Below are 13,965 nucleotides of genomic sequence, written 5' to 3'. Positions count from 1 at the left end.
AAAACTTATCCATAGGAATAAAGTTAGCCAAAGATGCCTTAATACTCTGTAAGTGTAGGAATAACAAGATAAATATATTTTTTAAAGGTTTATTTATTTTATGTACATGAGTACACCATTGCTCTCCTCAGACACACCAAAAGAAGGCATCAGATCCCGTTACAGATGGTTGTGAGCCACCATGTGGTTACTGGGAATTGAACTCAGGGCCTCTGGAAGAGCAGATGGTGCTCTTAACAGCTGAGCCGTCTCTCCAGCCCCCCCCTTCCCCCCCCCCCAGACAGGGTTTCTCTGTATACCCTTGGCTGTCCTGGAACTCTCTCTGTAGACCAGGCTGGCCTTGAACTCAGAAATCCGCCTGCCTCTGCCTCCCAGAGTGCTGGGATTACAGGTGTGTGCCACCACCGCTTGTAAATATTTTTTTTTTTAAGTAGAGCCCTTATATACCTAAGAATTCTAGTTTTGGGGGCTGAAGAGATGTCTCCATGGTTATGAACACTTTTTTTTTCCTTTTTTTTTCTTTTTTTTTCTTTTTTTTTCTTTTTTTGTTTTTGTTTTTTTTTTTGTTGTTTTTTTGTTTTGTTTTGTTTTGTTTTGTTTTGTTTCTGAGACAGGGTTTCTCTGTGTAGCCCTGGCTATCCTGGAACTCTCTCTATAGACCAGGCTGGCCTGAATTCAGAAATCCGCCTGCCTCTCCCTCCCAAGTGCTGGGATTAAAGGCGTGTGCCACCAACGCCCAGCTGGTTAGAGCACTTTTGCTCTTGTAAAGGATCTGGGTTCCAGACACCAGGTGCATACACAATACACATATATACATGCAGACAAAACATGCATATACATCTTATTTAAATAAAAGGCCCATTACAGACCAGAGAATTAAAGGATAAATGATTATAGTCTACAACAGCCAGGAGAGGAGGAAGGAGAAATAACCTCTCTTGGTAACCTAATCACTGTTCTAGTGACTGGAAGAGACACTATAACCAAGGCAACTCTCATAAAAGAGCGCCTTTAGTTGGGGTCTACTTTCAGAGGTTTGGTCTACTATCATCGTGGCAGGAAGCATGGCAACCCAAAGGCAGACATGGTGCTGGAGTAGATGAAAACTACTTCCTGATCCACAGGGAGTCACTGGGCTTGGCATGGATTTTTGAAACCTCAAAGCCCACCTCCAGTGACATATATCCTTCATGGCCACACCCTACAGCCCTTTTTTTGGTTTTTTTTTTTTTTTTTTTTTTTGGTTTTTTTAGATTTGGGTTTTTCAAGACAGGGTTTTTCTGTATAGCCCTTGGCTGGCCTGGAACTCACTCTGTAGACCAGGCTGGCCTCAAACTCAGAAATCTGCCTGCCTCTGCCTCCCAGAATGCTGGGATTACAGGCGTGTACCACCACTGCCCGGTCCCTATAGCCCTTCTAATCCTTTCAAACAGTGCTACTCCCTAGGGACTCAAATAGATGAGCCTATAGAGGCCGTCCTTATTCAAACTACCATATTTGGGAGTGGCATGAAGAATATTACCTTGCTAGGTAATAGCATGTTGCTGTAGATAAGGTTAGGATATTTCCCAATCCAGCCAGCTTTTTCTTAACCCCTATCTGATGACTTTAGGCAGTGGAGTTCTCCAAAATTCTTCTCACCCCATAAAAGCAGGAACTATGTTACAAAATACTTTCTGTGTGAATGCTACTCCCCGCCTTCCCATCTAACACACTGGCACACAGAGCCATTTTGTCACATTTCCAGAACAGAACAGATGTAAAGGTGCCATCTCACCCCCACACATCTGAAATGAGAAACTGAAGGCCAATGAGCTCAGCTTCCAAGGAGGCTGAAGCAGGAAAGTTGAAAATGTGAAGCCTACTGAATGAATTCCTTGGAGCAGTGGGCCTCAGCCTTCCTAACACTGAGACCTTTAACACAGCTCCTCATGTGGAGACCCCCAACCATATAGTTATTTCATTGCTACTTCATAACTGTAATTTTGCTACTGTTATGAACTATAAGCTGATGTGCAGGATATTGAGTGGCCACAGGTTGATGGCCACTGGCCTGGAGCCCTAGCTTCAGAACAGAAAGTGAAAGGGCCGGGGAAGAACTCCCTGGTGGGGCCCTTGGCCAGCACATTAAAGGATCAGTCCCTGACTGGAGGATCAGTCCCTGATTGGAGGAAGACTCGGGTGGAGAGAACTCATCTACTAAGTTATTGAAATACTCCCTTCACTCCTTCTGCTCAGTCTTTAAGACTTGGCTTGGAATTGTTTTAGGACTTTCTGTCATGGCCAGTTATGGAAAGGCAAATAGATAGTAATAAATTACAAAAAACCACATTTGTTTTGTTTTCCTTTTTAATTTAGAATCTTGTTAACAATACATTATATCAGTAGAAAACAAAACAAACAAAACAAAACAGCCATTTTAGAAAATAGCGTGTTAATTGCCCAATACTCGCTGGACTCTCCTGGCAAACCCAGGTATGCCCTGAACTCTAGAGTCTCCATCTCGGATGGATGGTGAAGCATTCAAGTAAACAGTGAGGAGTTCCAGGTGTGAGTTTCTGAGAGGTACCACCTCCGAGGAGCCTCTGGAGCAGCCACGGCCCTTCAGTTCATCCAGTATCGCGTGGCCTTGGGGTTAACCAGTCGTTTCTTTTTCTGAGGAACTATGATGATTTGTCAGCCTCAGGATTTAGTGGTTATAAAATATCTTCCATAGTAACAAACGCTTGAGCCACATGAACACGATTCTCATCGCTTCTCCAACTTCTTGTACTTGGCTTCTGTTTGGGGAAGAACAGGGATTGTATCTTTTAAGCCCAGCACTCACAAAGATACCTTTTAGCTAGATTTTTCAAGCAAGTTCAAATACACCCATTATATTCTTTTTTTTTTTTAAGATTTATTTATTACATGTAAGTACACTATAGCTGTCCTCAGACACACCAGAAGAGGGCAGCAGATCTCATTATGGATGGTTGTGAGCCCCCATGTGGTTGCTGGGATTTGAACTTGGGACCTTCGGAAGAACAAGCAGTCAGTGCTCTTAACCACTGAGCCATCTCTCTAGCCCACCCATTATATTCTTAAGGTAGCATCTTCAGTCTCATCATTTGCACAAATAAGGAGATCACAGATCTGCACAACGTCAAGGACTCAAACATAAACACTGACCGTGAGTCCAAACCACATACACTAAGTTCTAATGGTATCACAACACGTGTTCTGATAGCTCAGACAGAACGAAGCAGGATCCACTGGCACTGGCCCTACTGGCAGCCTTACTAGATTTTAGAAACCTTCCAGGAACAATCCCAGGTAGCCTCTGGAACCAGCCGGGAACACTCAAGAAGTAAAATGTATGCTTCTGTTCTTATGTCCGCATCACCTCTCTTCTCCCTACGCCTACCCCGCAGCCTACACAGGTCTCACAAACCTCAGGTGGCTTCAAACTCACTATGCAGCCAAGGATGACCTTGACCTTCTGCTTTTCCTCCCCCACATCCTCAGTGCTGGAATTACAGGCATGTGTGACCATTCCCTGTTTGTCCAGTGCTGGATGTGTATCCAGGACTTGGCATCCTTAGTGTCCTGGTGATTGGGATTTGGTGTTCATAGTCCTAGGATGTCATGAATGGCAAGTAGGCACTCCACCAACTGAGCTTCATTCCTGGACTTTCTATATTCTTATTTTCTTTTCAAGATTTATTTATTTGTTTGTTGGTTTGTTTAATGCATGTGAGTACACTGTTGCTCTGTTTAGACACACCAGAAGAGGGCATCAAATCCCATTAAAAATGGTTGTGAGCCACCATGTGGTTGCTGGGAACTCAGGGCCTCTGGAAGAGCAGTCAGTGCTCTTAACTGCTGAGCCATCTCTCCAGCTCCTTCTGTTCTTACTGTTATCTTTCACTTCCAGAAGCAATTTGGAAAGATACAAAAGCCTAAAGAGATATAAAATGTCATTGAATAGCCTAGTGCTGTGTTTTGTTTTATTTTCTTGTAACAAATTTTCAAACAGCCTGGGCTAGCTAATCTTGAACTCCTGATCTTCTTGCCTCTAGCTCCCAAGGGATTACAGGCATTGCCACCATGCCCAAGCCTTTTTTTGGCTTTTAAAATCTCAAAGCCCCTTGGTGTGATGCCCTCTATATGGTGAGGTTCACAGCAAACATTTACTAAATGTAACTGTAAATAGTGAAACTGACTGTTGATCACTACTCGGCTAAACAGTGACTTACAAGCCACTCTCTTAAAGCAGTTAACCAGAAGCAATAGCAAAAATAAAAGACCCCGTAAAAGCTATCTTGAGAAGAATACGTTCGTTATGCTTTCCGAAGCAGATAACAGCCAGCGAGGGCAAGCAACACTGAGAGCTCCTTAGAGAGAAGCGATGCCTTCTCATTCAGCATGGTGTGCCGCAGCAAAGAGCCCAGGCCTGGAACAGACAGCTGGCTCACGGCTTCCATGCGCGTTGCCAGCTTCGTATCCTTAAGCAAGTTACTTTGCCTCTTAAACCACAGTTACCTTCCCAAGAAAGTCGAAATTTAAAAAAAGAAAAATGTTAAAAGTTGCCTGGCATATTGATGAAGGCCTTTAATCCTAGTGCTTGGGATACAGAGGCAGGTGGATCTCTGTGAATTTGTGGCCAGTCTGGTCTACACAGTCAGTTCCAGGATAGTCAGGGATACACAGAGAAACCCTGTCTCAAAAAAATCAAAACCCAAAACAAAAATCACCTCATAGGGAATAAAGTATACAGTGTATGCAAATCGTTCAGAGCATCGCTTATAAATCAGTAACCACAGAAAATGCTATTTTCTACATATATAATTCATTGAGTTTTGTTTGTTTTTGGTTTTTTGAGATGTATTCATTGTATAACCTGACCTGAATACAAATTTACAATCCTCCTGCATCAACTTCGGGAGTACTGGGCTTACAGATGTGGATCACCATGCTTAGCTAAGTACTCTTTACCAAATCAAAGGGGCTGGAGAGGTTGTTGCTCGGTGATTATGAGCACCTGCCATTCTTTCACAGGACCTGGGTTCAATTCCCAGCACTCACATGACAGCTCGTAACTCCAATTCCAGGGGATCTGATGCCCCCTGCTGACCTCCCCAAGCATGGCATGCTCACACAGTACACAATCATACATACTGTCCGCACAATTATAAAACAAAGTGTAAATGATCAAGACAGAAGTAAAAACAATTACCCAGTTTTTTTGAATAAGCATCCAACTTGTAGGCTGCCTGCTCCAGAGCTGCCACCTGCTCCTCAATCACGTTGATCTGATCCAGATATGGCTGGAGTCCAGCATCTTTGAAACACAGACCGCATGTCCAAATATGGTCAGCAAGTATAGAGAAAGAGGAGAAAGTGAGAAAGCTAGAGTTTCTCCTGCTAACCTAACAAAGCCCCAGGCAGATGGCAGGCACGTGCCCTGGGAAGACACAGCTGGCTTATGCAGTGCATCAGTGACCCAGCCAAAGCGTTTTCTCTTCTGGTTTTCCTTCCCAGTAAAGTTCTTATTTCCTTAAGCAATCCTTCTGCTACTGAGTCTGCATTTTGGCCACGCCCACATCAAGGATGTTGGTGTGTCAAAGGGCATTTTTCAAACTACTCTAAATTAGTATTTTTTTTTCCTTCCTTTTTTTTTTTTTCCCCTCAAGACCAGGTTTCTCTGTGTAGCCCTGGCTGTTCTGAAACTCATTTTGTAGACGAGGTTAGCCTCAAACTCAAAGAGATCCACCTGCCTCTGTCTCCCAAGTGCTGAGATTAAAGGCCTACGCTACCACACCCAGTCTTAAATTAGCATTTTCAACTTGTAGATTTTGGTCTTATAAAATATTCCTTTGTGGATTTCATTGTTAAATCAAATTCACTAGACCCTCATCTGTCTACTCTCCTTCTAGGAATATACTGACTAAAAGCAAGGTTTTTAGAAGCAGAAATAACCCACCTTCAAGATGGAGGAAATTCCCCTTGCTCGATCATGCCTTCTTCAGCACAAGCTCCCTGGAGCAGAGATACCCTGCACCCTGCTCTCGGACTCCGAGCACTAGGGAACATGAGATACCTGCGGAGCCTGCCCGAGGGATCCGTCTGAGTACTCACATTTCTGGTTTAAGTCCTTCAGGTTTCTGCTGATGTTTATAGCAATATCTTTCATTTCAAGGTACTTCAAGCTTGTTAGTTTATTCATATTTTCCAGGAGTTTGTAGTCTTCACTGGTGGCTTTAAAATAAACAGAAAACGGGAGACCTTTAATTTGTCTGCAGTTACTGGAATACAAAACTTCAGGTCAAAGGAGTTTAGGAAGGAAATACAGAAGTTCAAGGGACGACCCCAGGGAATGTCAAAAGAGCAGGCTGCATACATATATATACTATATTATACTTAGCCTAGATCCTGAATGTCTGAGGAGAAACCAAGGCAGCAATCAGCAAACTCAACTAAGCAAGGTCTAGAAAGAGTTTGTGTCATGGTTAGAAAAGAAAATGGTAAGCTCTAAGAAAAGAGAGGTAAAATCGTCTTGGCATTTCTGTAGTATAAAAATATAAGCCAAGCAGTGATGGCATACAGCACTTGAGAGGCGGAAACAAGTGGATCTTGGTGAGTGTGAAGCCAGCCTGGTCTACAGAGTGAGTTCCTTGACAGCCAGGGCTTCGCAGAGAAACTGTGTCTCAAAATAAATTAAATTATAATGTGTGTGTGTGTGTGTGTGTGTGTGTGTAATTTTGAGGATCTCATCATAATATATACAGCATCAACTAGAGATATAAACCTTATGTAGATATGGGTTTATGTGTATATGATATCAACTTGCACTTGAGCGCATGCACGGGCATACATGTGTGTGTGTGTGTATACATGTAAATGTGTGCAGGCTAGAGGTCAATGGGTCTTTCTCAACTGCTACCTACATTAATTTTTTTCAGACAAGATTTCTCATTGAAAGTGGGCCTTACCAATTTAGCTAGATTGGCCAACAAGTTCCAGGAATCCTCCTACTTCTACCTGCCCAGAACTCAGGTCATCTTTCTTGTGCACAATCAATCCCCGGAACCCACAGGGTGAAAGGAGAGAACTGACTCCCAAAGCTGTCCTCCAACCTCCATGCCTGGGCTGCACAATGCACAGTGCCCGATTAGTAAATTATAGTTTTTCTTTTCAAAAAGCGTGTGTGCAACTAAGCATGACAGCAGTGGAGAAATAACACTGGTTTAACTTTGTTTGATAATCACTTAGAAACTTTAGAATTTTAAGTAATTATCTAAAAAAAATTTTTTTTTCAACTTGAGGCTGCAAATGTAGGTCACTGGACAAAGCAGTTGCTTTGCCTATGCAAAGCCCTGGGTTCAGTCCCCAGCAATTCAAAACAAACAACTCCATTTCCATGTCAATCTGGGTCCAGAAGAGGGCTGCCCATAAGCTCTTCCTTAGCCATCTTTCTTCGCCGTCTCCACCCATGCCACCACGCAGGTGACTCCTCTGCAGAGATCAGTCTCAGCTCTGGACTGCCCCTTGGGTGTTCCAGTCACAGCTGCAAATAGCTGAGGCAGAACTGAATTTCACACAGAAACGTGGTTCCTTTCGTCAGCTTCCCTATTTTGATTGTTGGTCCTACCCACACTTACGAACACCTTAGCCTGCTCAATACCAGATAAAGGCGACATCTGTAATGTGCTCCCACCCAAACGATCTATTCTTCTTAGCTTCACTTTACCTCAGATTCCCAAGACTCTCTGGACAACTACCCTCTCTTTCTGGTCTCTCCTCCACAGTTGTTCCCAGGGCTATCAAGTAATAATCTCTCTAAAACAAGGGCTTGGAAGTCAGCAAAAGAAAGTGTATGGGTAGAGTAACACAAGCATTTATATAATAAACACACAAGGAAATCATTCCCCTGCTCAGAGGAGTATGCGCCCTCTCCACCCAGCACTCTCTACTGGTTCGAAGGCACTGGCTCAGAAAACTACATCTCCAAACTACAACAAATGCAAAAGACAACAGAACAAGAGCGGCGCTCTCCGACAAAAGCCACAAGATCATCCTAAAGGATGAGCAAGCACTGAAACCAAACCAAATCACGCAGTTCTTTTTTTAAAGGCTGCAAAACTCTAGTCAAGTAGAGCCCTGCAAAGTAAGTTACGATAGCCAAACTTTAGAATTTGCAGGGAGAACCCACAAATCTGGATTTTGTTACTTGGTTTCTCTTGCTCAAAAATGAATGAACCATCAGGTTGAGAAATCAGCGACTTACAAACCCCCAACTTCTCTACTAAGCCTTTCCTCAGGATCCTGGTTCACAAATTGAGCTCACAGAAAAAGTTTTGGGGCTGGGGCCTGAGAGAAGGAACTTGTTACCAAGCCTGCATGTGGATCAGAGTGTGGTCCTCCAGGCCTGCGTGGTCTGAGAACCAACTCTCACAAGTTGTTCTAAATTCCCCTCTCTCCTTCTCTCTCTCTTTCTCTCTCTCTTTCTCTCTCTCTCTCTCTCTCTCTCACACACACACACACACTTTGCACATACAAACACAAAGTGTAATTTTTTTTTCACAGAGCAGTGAAACAAGGTCCAGCCTCTGCTTTCTAACTCCACCTCAGACACAGATGTAGGGACACTGTTTATTTATTATTTATTTATTTATTTAGGTTTTTTCAAGACAGGGTTTCTCTGGGTAGCCCTAGCTGTCCTGGAACTCACTTTGCAGACCAGGCTGGCCTCGAACTCAGAAATCCGCCTGCCTCTGCCTCCCAAGTGCTGGGATCAAAGGCGTGCGCCACCACTGCCAGGCGGGTGACCAAATCTTCAGACAAGCCTTCAGGTCTAATCAAATGCTTGCTTATTCCAGCTCTTTCTCTAACTGGACTATTTCCCCATTTTCCATTTCCTTCACAATTGTGCTTAAAATACAGCCCCCCCCCCCAGGCATTTCTCGACTAACAGTGTGGAATCCTTGCTGTTGGCCTTTATTACAAGAGCCCTGCAGATTTGTGTTCCAAAAGTGGTTAGTGTGCTTCCCTAGGAAAAGAAGGGGTTAGGGGGTGCAGTTCCTTTCTTCCCATTCAACCACGTACTGACAAGAGGCCAGGCACTAAAGCACTTCTCAGGTTTCTGAGAAGCCAAATGCAATTGCACAACCGGGGTCAGCCAGAAGGGATTGCGTCTCACCTGTCAGTTCTCCAGTCAAGTATGTGGCCATTTTGGAGAACATGTCCCGGCAGAGCTCATTGATGTCAGCTTCGGCAGGCTCCTTCGCTTCCTCCGCCGTTTCCACCGCAGCATCCTCTGGCAAGGCGGGGGTGGGGGTTGAGGAGTAAATGTCTTACCCCCCCCCCCCAGACCTAATCCAGCCGAAGCGGACTGTTCCTATGTCCCCCACACCCCCCGACTTGCGCTCCCGTCGCCTCTGTTCTCCTCCTGCCATCATCCGCACCCCTCCGCACCCGCCCACCTGAGATGTCAACTCTGTTCCCCTGCTCAGGAGCTAGACTTTCATCTCAGTGCCCTGACGCGGCAGACATGTACGCAGGCTCCCGCATCCGGACCCAGCCTCCCCACCAGCCGTCGCGTCTCCATCCACGCCGGGTAGTAAGTACCTCGATGCGGCTCCTCCCGTCGCGTAGCCGGGACGCCCTCCGCAGCCGCCGCCATGCCCGACCCAAGGCTACTTCCGGTTCTGGGTTGGGGTGGCGTCTGCGCGTGCGCCCCGCTGGTGCCCCGCCCCGCCGCTTGCTCACCGCTTCCTTGCTTTGATCGTCTTGCTCAAGTCACTCGTCAAATAAAGACCTTTTATCAAACCTCAATCATGAATCCGAACTGAAGCTAAGGCTATTGCGAATTGGCCCGTTGCTGAGATCACAGTACCTGGTGTTGCTGTCCCTGCAGCCACACTCTAGACAGGTCACTTGTACCACGGCAGGTCTTGGGTTGTGGCCCCAGAGTGGAACCATAACTCGTCAGTTGAAATTATTTGAGAGAGGTGGCCTCCATACCAGACACCAGCACCCTGACATGTTTTGTTCACCAAAGAACTGTTCTGTCTCCCACAAGATTTCGGCCTTGATTCACCATCCTAAACGTTCTCTCCTTTACCTTTCCCACAGGCCTCAGACTAATATCAACATTCTGACTCAGATCTCTTCAAGTGCAAGCTAGCCCCTTATATTTAATTGAAAAGACTTTTCTTGAGGGAAGTTTCCAACGTCGTTGACACATAGGTTATTTTGATTGTACTTAAGTGTTGTACTCCTCTCATGGGTTTATGAATTGCTTAGGCGGTGAAAACAGGTGGGAGTGACAGGAATGAATGAGAAAAATGTACTGAGGAGCAATGGAAGGCGCAGAGTGTGAGGGAATGAGGGTCACTGGAGAGCGGGAAAGAGATGTGTAAGAGTTTTCAGGATGCAGGCTCCTGTGAATCCAAAATCCAAGAGGGTTTTTAGACTTATTCTTGGTTATCCTCCAGCCACCTGTGCTATCATGTTTGTGCACATGTATACACACATGCACACACACACACACATATACACACACCACAGCTGCCCCTACCCCAAGCTTTCCTAACCTGACTATCTCTCCTCTAAAGAATGATTCTCCCTAGGTGCCTTCTCTCCACTTCTCTCTCTCTCTCTCTTTTGGTTTTTTCGAGACAGGGTTTCTCTGTGTAGCCCTGGCTGTCCTGGAACTCACTCTGTAGACCAGGCTGGCCTTGAACTCAGAAATCTGCCGGCCTCTGCCTCCCAAGTGCTAGGATTAAAGGCGTGCGCCACCACCGCCCAGCCCTGTGTAGTCTTGAATGACCTCACTGGTGACATTCTCCACTTTTTTCTACAGGATAATCATGGCACCTACCATTCCAAACATCCCTAAGAGCCAGGGCTTCTTATTTCAAGACTCCCAGGAGAACCAAGCTCCCTGACATTGACACGCCTCCCAGTACGTTCCAGAGAGTGTACAAGAATGTCTTACATTCCTATCCTCCATCTTATCTCAACAATCCCAGAAGGAAATGCAAAGACCTTGTTTTCTAAAGAGTTTTATTGATAATCACCTTAGAACCTCACATTGTCCTATGATCGATAGAGCCAGAGACCACCACATTGTAGTCCAAAGATCAATGAGTCCTGATACCATCTCGTGCTTGATTCCTTCAGGTTCTGTTTGATCCCAGGCTTGAAGTTCCCTTGGTTCCAGGCAGTTGGTGGAACATCTGAATCAGAAGGCAGGCTCCTCCAAAAGAGCCTTCATTGACTTCACCTTCGGAGGGGGTCACTCTGAACGCTCGCCTCTGCTGAAATCTCACCGCACAAGACTCTTCTTTCCTTTACAGCTTCCTTTTCTGTTTTTCAGGGAAACGCCATGGGGAAAGAGAAGGCCTCCTACACACAACCATGCATGTCAATGGCAGATATCGTGACACGCACTGGGGAAGGGTAAGAGTTACTGAATGCAGGGAGACATATCCGTCGCCCACTCTCTGGACTTCTACCTTTTGACTATTCGTGGTTGTCTGAGACCTTCAGGAGAGTCACTCCCATCTCCCCCTTTTTTCTGTTTTGTTTTTTATGTCAATCACTAGAGCAGAAGTAAGTGCCCAGGAAGAGAAAGGCCAGGTAGGAAATGCTACTCTACAGAACTGTGCAACTACGTACAGAAACACCAAGGGACAGACCTAAGCATGTGGCCCAGCTACACACAAAAACATTGGCTCAAAAGGCCAGGTACAGGGTGGAACTCCAGAGCAGCTATCATGAGACATGCTGCCCTAGGAAGGGTAGGGGTGGGGTGGAGACGAGGCTCGCGGGAAGGCATAGAGAGAACTTGCTGTCTGTTGCTTTAGGACCCCTTTTCCATCTTCCTATCCACCCTGAACTCCCAAGGGAGATGATGTGACATCTGGGATGGATTATACAGGTTCTCCCAAACAGCTGGCTCCTCCTGTTGGAAGAGAAAGGAATAGCTCATTTGAAGGAGAATTTATTTTCCTCTGAAACTTATTAACAAAGAACCTAGATGGCTATAGACTGATGTTTGGGTCTCCCCAAAGTCTTGTGCTGACATCCAAATCCCCAATGTGACAGTACTGGGAAGTGAGGCCTATTGGGGGTGATGGGATCAAAAGTGTGGAGCCTTTATAAAGGGAATTAGTGTACCCCTTTCCCCCCACCACACGAGAATATATCAGCTGAGTAGTCTTTGAAGCAAGAAGCTGGCTTTCACCAGACCCTGAATCTGCTAGTAGCTTGATCTTGGACCTCCCAGCCTCCCAAACTGTGAAAAATTTACTTCAGTTGTTTATAAGCAGTCCATTCATTCATGGTCTCATAGTTTATTATAACCACCCCAAAGCCCTCCTAAAAGGTTAAGGTAATCTATAGGCTGACATAAGCAATTTCCCCCCACCCTAGCTCCACAAAGAAATGACGACCAGGAGCATTACTCCCCACATCTTTCTAGAATGTCCCTCCCTAACTGGCTAGAAATAAGATGGATTCCAGCGGTAAAGAACTCAGCGGACCCAACTGGAGGGCGCTTGCCGTTCCTGGGGTGGTAGCCAGCTCCCCTTTCCTCTCCAGCATCTTCAGCTTTGAGCCCACAGCATCAACCTGCGACACAACTCCTTCCAGAACACGCTGCAGCTGCAGAACTCTCCTTGCGAGCCTGAGTAGGGTTTGAGAGAGATCAAAGGAAGCAGAAATGGTGTCTGGGTGTGCACAGGGGTGTTGTATTAGAGACAGTACGATGGTGTTTGTCTGGATGGGAACAAGGAAGGAAAGGCTCAAGCTTGCAAAGAGGATCACAGGGGAACAGAAACTCCCACTGAAGCAGCAAAGGGAATTGGGAATTATGGAGAGGCTCTCAAAAGAAGACATCACAACCAGCCCTCCCTGAGCCCCTGCCTCCACGTACATGTCGAATTCTTCTCCAGAAACCCAGCTTCGTCCTCTGACAGCCTCTGCACCCGATTCGCCTGGTGGGCTGTATCCAACAGACCGGCCTAGGTTCTCAATCCGAGCACCGAGGGTCACCTGGTCAGGAAGTCGGATGTTAGAGGGGAGAAGATGAGTCTGGAGAGTCACCTGCTTTTGATCCAGCCTCGGCGGTGAATTGCAATCCCAGCTTTGGGCTTCTGTTCTCGGTTGGTCCTCCTTATGTCTGGTGACACTGCTCTTGAATTTTTTGACCTCCACTTAATAGGGATGGAGCAGGCATAGTAGGATCACTTTCAAAATTCCAGGAAATCCTCACAGAGGATTATCAGGGATTATCTTGGGAACTGGTCCCTCTTGCAAAGCAATGGTTCTGAACCTTGGCTGTATGCTGGAATCACATAAGGAATTTTAGAAAGTTCTAATGTTTTAGCCCCACCACCTAGAGCCTTCTTATTCATTGATCTAGGACTTGGGGACCGAGAATGGGGGTGCTTAAAGGTTCTTTTGAATATTTAATATGAGGCAGTTTGAGAACCATTATTCTAGAGAGTTCACTTGTGGGAGACGTTCAAGTTGGATTTGCCTTGGGTGTGGTGGAGAGGGCGGACAAGCAGGTAAAGTGTATATACTTCTTCCCCACAGACCTGCCCTGCTCACCCTCTCCTCTTCCAGCACCCGTCGCATTTGTTCCTGCTCCTCCTCATCCAGTATGTGATCCCCATACTGATCAAACCTGGTGAAGGCAGCCGTGACCTCGTGCTCCTCGTGTCCCAGTCTAAGAAGAGCAAGGGGTTGAGGCAACTGTAACCACTCACGCGTGGCCTCCCAGCCCCGTCACCACACTCTTGTCTTCATCTCTGAGTGTTGCCTTCTGGAAAAGAAAGGATCACCTAGACAAGCCAGGATCTTCGGGGTCTTGTGATTCTACCCTCAACAAGTTCTTTCGTTTCTCCTTCACATTCCGGCTCTTACTGGCTAGGTTAGGACAGAGATATTCCATTTCTTTGCCCCTGGATAACC

At 45.9% G+C, this 13,965-nt stretch overlaps 2 protein-coding genes across 2 annotated transcripts in view; both read right to left on the bottom strand.

Moving 5' to 3' along the window:
* Positions 1-2,672: 2,672 nt before the first annotated feature.
* Bloc1s2 (biogenesis of lysosomal organelles complex 1 subunit 2) lies at positions 2,673-9,697 on the bottom strand. Its single transcript, XM_052185301.1, has 5 exons — positions 9,610-9,697; positions 9,182-9,298; positions 6,121-6,240; positions 5,219-5,323; positions 2,673-2,780 (listed from the first exon to the last, which is right to left on the bottom strand). Exons 1-5 carry the CDS (start codon positions 9,662-9,664, stop codon positions 2,749-2,751), a joined length of 429 nt encoding a protein of 142 aa, XP_052041261.1. The 5' UTR covers positions 9,665-9,697; the 3' UTR covers positions 2,673-2,748.
* A 2,221-nt stretch (positions 9,698-11,918) lies between these two features.
* Pkd2l1 (polycystin 2 like 1, transient receptor potential cation channel) overlaps positions 11,919-13,965 on the bottom strand; it is a 36,664-nt gene continuing 34,617 nt past the window's right edge. Inside the window, exons 12-13 of the mRNA XM_052172307.1 lie at positions 12,546-12,673; positions 11,919-11,950 (exon numbers count right to left, since the gene is read on the bottom strand). Coding sequence (XP_052028267.1) covers positions 11,919-11,950; positions 12,546-12,673 — 160 coding nt within the window. The remainder of the gene's footprint in view (positions 11,951-12,545; positions 12,674-13,965) is intronic.

Source organism: Apodemus sylvaticus, chromosome 1, assembly GCF_947179515.1.
Source record: "Apodemus sylvaticus chromosome 1, mApoSyl1.1, whole genome shotgun sequence".
Taxonomy (NCBI): Eukaryota; Metazoa; Chordata; class Mammalia; order Rodentia; family Muridae; genus Apodemus; species Apodemus sylvaticus.
This window is presented reverse-complemented; position numbering and strand designations above follow the sequence as displayed.